Consider the following 6502-nt stretch of genomic DNA (forward strand, 5'->3'; position numbering starts at 1 on the left):
TCATTCCTTGGAAATTACACCTTTTGCGTTTTTCCAACTGAAATGTGTCTGTTTAAGTACCTGACATTCAATATCTATTATTAGTTCCAATCCTCACCGCTGACACCAACCGCAACTATCAGCGCCAAAATGGCATATATCAAATAGGCACAAATTACCACGGTTTAAAGCCTATCCATATATATATATATATATAGGTCTACATTGGATTTATGAAGTAGGTATAAATCCACTTTTTTCTGCGTGGCATTTGGTAAGGCTGAGTAATTTTCCAGTGACTTCTGCGGTTGTGCGTAATACAAACTGGAATGATTATACCTGGGTATGGTAGGTATGCAATAACAATTCAATTGTTCCATGTATGTTGTGCCTTTTTTTACTAGCCACTTAGTAGCTAGTCGCGCGTCTTTGCGCGCAGCGGGCATTTTGTATAAGAATATTAGTCGCGCCAGTGGAAATACTCGACTCCATAAATATGATGGTTGTGTGTGTGTTTCGTGCGGTTTACCGCTCAGTAGTACTCACTCATAATAATTGGGAGCAGAACTATTTTGAACTGTATAATAAACAACCTATAAATAATCACACACTTGAATTCTTATCTTACTAATATTATAAATACGAATGTTTAGATGGATGGATGGATGTTTGTTTGAAGGTATCTCCGGAACGGCTGAACCGATTTTAATGAAATTTAGCACACATATAGAACATAGTCTGGAAGAACACATACTTATTATGTTTTTATTTTAATTCCGCGCTGACGGAGTCGCGGGCAAAAACTAGTTAAATTATATTTATTTGCGTTCGTACATATTTAAAATGATTCGTTAGTATGATTTTTATAACCTTTTTTTTGTTACAATTCGTAAAACAACAGTTTCTGGTAGAATAGGTCGGTAAATTACCCACGCTTTTCTGACAATTTATCAAAAAAAAAATATTAAATACACTTTAAAATGTGATTTTAAAATATAACAATGAAACTTAACACGTAATTAATTATAAACAAAAGGAATAATTTTTGTGTATGTCATATACACAATTATGCGATTAAATTAAAAAAAAGCTTATAAAAACACAATAATTACAAAGAACACCGTAAGGAAGATCTTTTAATATGCATACATAGCTTAACTCATGATCAAAATATTAACGAGTAATTTGCTTGTTTTTTTATTAAGTCTTTTGTTAATTGAATATTCATTTTGTACTCGTAGTTGGCTCGCGACCAAATATTGAATTAGGAAATAAGGAAGCGACGCTTTGTTTAGCAGTGGCTGTTGATTATAAATAAGGCATAATTTATAAAAATAAATAAAAAATATTATATTTTATTAAAAAAATAAAATTGCGTCCCGGAGGCCTAATTTAGTCCTCTTTCCCTACCCACCCTTTTTCTCATAAGGAAAGGATGGGAAGTGGATGTAGACTTTCCGGATGAGAGGATGCATGGAAGGGGAAAATATTTTCTTTATGTGCATCCTCTCCTCCGTCGATTAAAGATATGCAATTGCGTATGTCTATGGGCACCAGTCATTTCGCTATTTCGGCGATTTCAGGTGGCCGCTCGCTCGTTTGCCACCTTATGATATAAGAAAAAACTTCTTGTTAGGGCCAAAAATAATAAATAATTAAGACTTACTGTTCGTCAGTATTTTAGATTAGTTATATGACGAGTTAGTTATATAAAATGTCTTATTTCAAATATTTAAAATGCGAAATTGATCGGAATTTAAAATGTATAGTAGCACGATTCTTTTTACGACGATTGGCTAATAAATTACGTGAATATTTAATTTCAAGTTTATATTCTTAATGTTTTAATGGCGTAATATTTTCATGGGAAAAGGCATGTGGTGTCATAATTTACTCGTTGTATTTTTCCTGTATATTTTTGGCACTCGTTCGTTATACTGGTATATTGATTACTGTCGATTCCTTACGATGTCGTTGTATCCGATACTGATTATATTTTAATTCCAGGACGGATGAGCAAGGTATAGCCATGAAGGTGTACCAGGGTGTCATGCTAGCCGTGGAGATCTTCATCCTCGCCATCAAGATGAACATCACCTGGACGCTCGCCGTCATACAGTTCTTTTTCCCTCCGGAGCCAAAGAATGTCAAGGGAGAGATAATACTAGTACGTATCTAATCTAAGACGGAAAAGTCGCTGCTACGTTACCTTTTTTTTGTTTCTTTGCGTACAAATGGCCTAAGACTCTTTTCAGTCTATTATCAGTACTTAATATAATTTTATCCCACGATAAATTACTGAGAACAAAATTAATTAAGAAGAGAAAATGTCATTCTATCACTGGTCGAATCTAAATTAATATCGTAAAGAATTAAAAATAAAAAGATATTAAAAAGGTTTTAACGTTACTTAGATAACAGGCGCAGGTCATGGCATGGGACGCGAGATGGCGTTGCGCTTTGGTAAGCTCGGCGGCGTGGTTGTTTGCGTCGACATCAATCCCGCAGGCAACAAGGAGACCGTAGACATAGTCAAGGGACAGGAGGGGAAGGCACACGCATATCAGTAAGTTACCTTTGTCCTAAAATAAATATAATATATAATAATCAATATAAATTGATAAGTTTATTATCAATTTATATTGAGACTAAAAGCCTAAAAATAGTCAATCGCTGCGGTGTTCAATTTAAAACCTCTTTCTAAAAATTAAAGGCCACCATACACGTACTGCGTCAAGCTGTTTATAATAATTATATATATATATATATATTTTTATAATAATCTTATTTTTTCGGCTGTCAAAAAGTATTTCTAGATTAGGCATGTCACTCACAAACCTCAAGACTCCGTCAGTAATGCATTACTGACACCTAAGGTCCACCTTCAAGCCTTGGAGCCTTAAGGATGCAATTTTATCACTATCAAAGTATCGAAAGTTAAGCCCAGCCACCTTGGAATTACAAATAAACAAGTGAATCCAGTATTCAGAATGAAAACAAGTCAACCAGAGATAACGTAACCTGATCATTGTATTTTAATTACCTTGAGGCCTTGACTTATAATAAGTGGATTGTTTCATTCGTTTTTTTTATTTATTTTTAGAATAATACAAAATACTAGCAGTTTTAAATTAAGCTCGAAACTTGTTGGATATGGTTTACTACAATAGTAAAATGACGAGATTCGAACCCACGAGTAGTAAAAAGGTAATCCACATCCGTCACCAATAGGCTATTTGTGCTTCCACTTTCTTAAATTCAATGAGGCATTTAAAGAATTTTAATCATGGTTCCCAAGTTTCATCATACGACAGATTATGTTGCACGAGTTTTTGGGACATTTTGAAATTTCTCGCGAACTAATATAATTCAGCAAAGAACCTAGCTTAATCTAATTATTTTTTATATCAAATCAAACTTGGTATATGTAGGATTTTGGTAACACATTTTGCGCAGTTTTTACAAGACTTTTCTTTACCAAACGCTAACAAAATGTGCTAAAATCTCAAATAAACGTATACCATACCGTCGTGTTTATCAAGTCACTGTTTACACTTGTGTCTGTCGAATTGTTAATAATTGTGAGTTGAATACATGATGTCTATTTTTTGAAATAAGCCTAATATATAATATTTTTACGACGTTCTAGACATTCATTTTGTACCAGCTTTGCCCGTGGATACGTTAAATAAAATTTTGATGATTTGCTAATTAAAATTGAATTTGATATGTAAATCCCGAATGACACTGAATTTATTTTTCGAATTAGCCTCCGTCCGCGATTACGTCAGCTCAGAATAAATAAAATAACAAAGTAAAAAAGAAGCGTATAATATGCCTGCACACAATGTTACCTTCCAGTAAAAGTCCCGTCAAAATCGGTCCAGCTATTGGAACAAGCGCGGCTTGCAGACACACAGATAGACAGAAAAACAAACATGTCAAAACGTACACTAAATATGATTTTTTTCCATATTACATTCAGATACTCCAATTTTATTAACGGTATACATGTATATTGATTATTAAAAGCTATAAGTAGATATAACTGTTGGTAATATGAACAGATGTGACGTCACGGACCGAAACGCGATCAACGAGCTCGCGGAGAAGATACGACGCGAGATCGGTGACGTCACGATGTTGGTGAACAACGCGGGCATAATGCCCTGCAAGCCGCTGCTGCAGACCAGCGACACAGAGATACGCACCGTTTTTGAAGTCAACGTGTTGGCTCAGCTATGGGTGAGATGACACCACATTATCATCAACTGCATCTCTCTATCTCTTCTGATTTTGCTCTAACACATCAAATGATATTGTGTTGTCAGTTGATCCAAGCGTTTTTGCCGCACATGATGGAAACAAACCACGGTCACATCGTGGCGATGTCGTCTATGGCTGGCGTGGTTGGTCTCCGCAACCTGGTCCCCTACTGCGGCACTAAGTACGCGGTGCGCGGTCTCATGGAGGCCTTGCACGAGGAACTGCGCGAGGACAAAAGAGACTTCAGTGGAGTGAGTAATTTATAATTTTAACTGTCCTATTATAGGTACTTCTGCTTTCAGTTGGGCTTAAATTTCTCAATGAGAAATCTAGTACAAATGTTGTCTAGTACGCTTTTACCAAATAGTGTTTCTGCGTTTGACGAAACCAACTTTCAAGGTTCCCCAATCAAGCTTAACTCAATATCTCTCAGTTGACCTTGAGCACATCTAGTGTTTGTTTTTCGCTTACCCATATCCACCTCTGGATTAAAAAAAAAGTAAGAGATTTATTCTTGTCTATTCAGATCAAGCTGACGACAATCTGTCCATACATCGTGGACACGGGCCTCTGCAAGAACCCGAAGATAAAGTACCCCTCGCTGATGAAGATCCTGTCGCCGCAGGAGGCCGCCGACAGCATCGTGGACGCGGTGCGCCGCAACTACCACGAGATCACCATACCCAGCTCACTCTACTACATCAACCAGGTAAAGGGGAAACTAGCCAGTTACTAACCAGGCAGCAGGGTAACCAAGACAAACAATCAAGCCATAGGATAACCAGACTGTAGGGTACATGTAGAGCTGGAAGAACATATAGGCTATTAATTATGTTCGTTTCTAATTGCGACGGAGTCGCGCGCAACAGCTAGTTTGTAAATAAAGTACAGTTCTCTACGATTAATGAAATATTGAAATATTTACAAAATTGATATTTCTATTGAAAAATAAAAAGTTTTGGTTTGATCTGTTCCACAAAATTATTTTTTAAAATACTCTGACTATTTCATAATAATGTTATTCATATTATGCTTCACTAATAAATGTAGTAATTCTTGTTTTCGATAGCGGTTTTTTATCATCGGTATTTAAAAAGATCTCTATATATAATTTGATCAACAAAATGTGATTAATAGAACAATTATATTATTTTAAACGTAAAAAATGTTATAGCTAACATTTTTTTTTATCTAAAAAAATTATAATTTGAAAGATTTGTATTGTTCCTGGTAAAGTAAGAGAGTAGAGAACAATTAATCGATATTATATGTTTTCTTAATTAAATCTTGATTTAAAAAATATATATTTTTCAGATTTGTCGGACCATGCCGCGCGCTGTGCCACTACATCTCAAAGACTTTTTGGACTCTGGCCTTGAGGCTCAATAGTTTGAGTTATTTATGAATTTAATGCTTATTTTTTCCTGTAATTAGATGATTAGGAACTTGTATAAATGTTTATTAATTTAAATATATTTTATACAGGTAAAGGAAATATAATTCTAAAAAATATTAAATAGCAAAATTTTTTATAAAATTTTTCAATACTTTCAAATATTTGGTATATTTCAAAGTGATATGAAGATAGAAGAAAATAATTAAAAAATATTGCTATTTAATCAAGTTATGTGTAATTAAATTAATTATAAGAAACGATATAATTTAAAAAAATTGTAGCACATTTTTTTTTATGGAAAAAAATTTTCAAAATATTTTTTTTGTAATAGAACTGAGTTAAATCAACAAAATGTTACAAAAATAAAATCTAGTACAAAATTTTGTGACGAAAACCATTCTGATATTCCAATATGTTTAAGAATAACATATATACCGTCGGTGTTGGTTTTTTTTAATAAAAAAAATAAACATTTAGTTTTTTTTTAAGTTTAAAACATGAGTATGGTATATTTTCATCGAGTCTTTAAATTGCTCCCTTATTGTGATTTGATTCTGTGCGGGTGACAGATTTAGGTATATCTAAATTTTATAATATATTATGTATAACAATTTGTATATAGATATATAGAAGCCTTATATAAAACTGGTTTATTATATTCTCTTTATCTTTTTGATAATATATTAATTATTTAATAATAGTAAAGCCAATTTTTCAAATAATAATACAATAATAGTGCCATTAATTTATTTATAATGTAACTGTCAGATTATGAATACCGCAGATCATTAATTTTATATTTATTAATATTGATAATGAGCCTCTTGTGATGTTTCGTGATATAATTGTCAGGTTGTGAAA

The 6502-nt window shown here is 33.3% G+C and overlaps 1 protein-coding gene across 1 annotated transcript in view; it reads left to right on the forward strand.

Moving 5' to 3' along the window:
* LOC106124821 (estradiol 17-beta-dehydrogenase 11) overlaps window positions 1-5755 on the forward strand; it is a gene marked incomplete in the record, with an annotated part of 10979 nt that extends 5224 nt beyond the window's left edge. The window contains 6 exon segments of the mRNA XM_013321800.1: window positions 1987-2146; window positions 2394-2545; window positions 4047-4224; window positions 4311-4496; window positions 4772-4954; window positions 5560-5755. Coding sequence (XP_013177254.1) covers window positions 1987-2146; window positions 2394-2545; window positions 4047-4224; window positions 4311-4496; window positions 4772-4954; window positions 5560-5634 — 934 coding nt within the window.
* Window positions 5756-6502: the final 747 nt, after the last annotated feature.

This window comes from Papilio xuthus, unplaced genomic scaffold, assembly GCF_000836235.2.
Source record: "Papilio xuthus unplaced genomic scaffold, Pxut_1.1 DF825946.1, whole genome shotgun sequence".
NCBI lineage: Eukaryota > Metazoa > Arthropoda > Insecta > Lepidoptera > Papilionidae > Papilio > Papilio xuthus.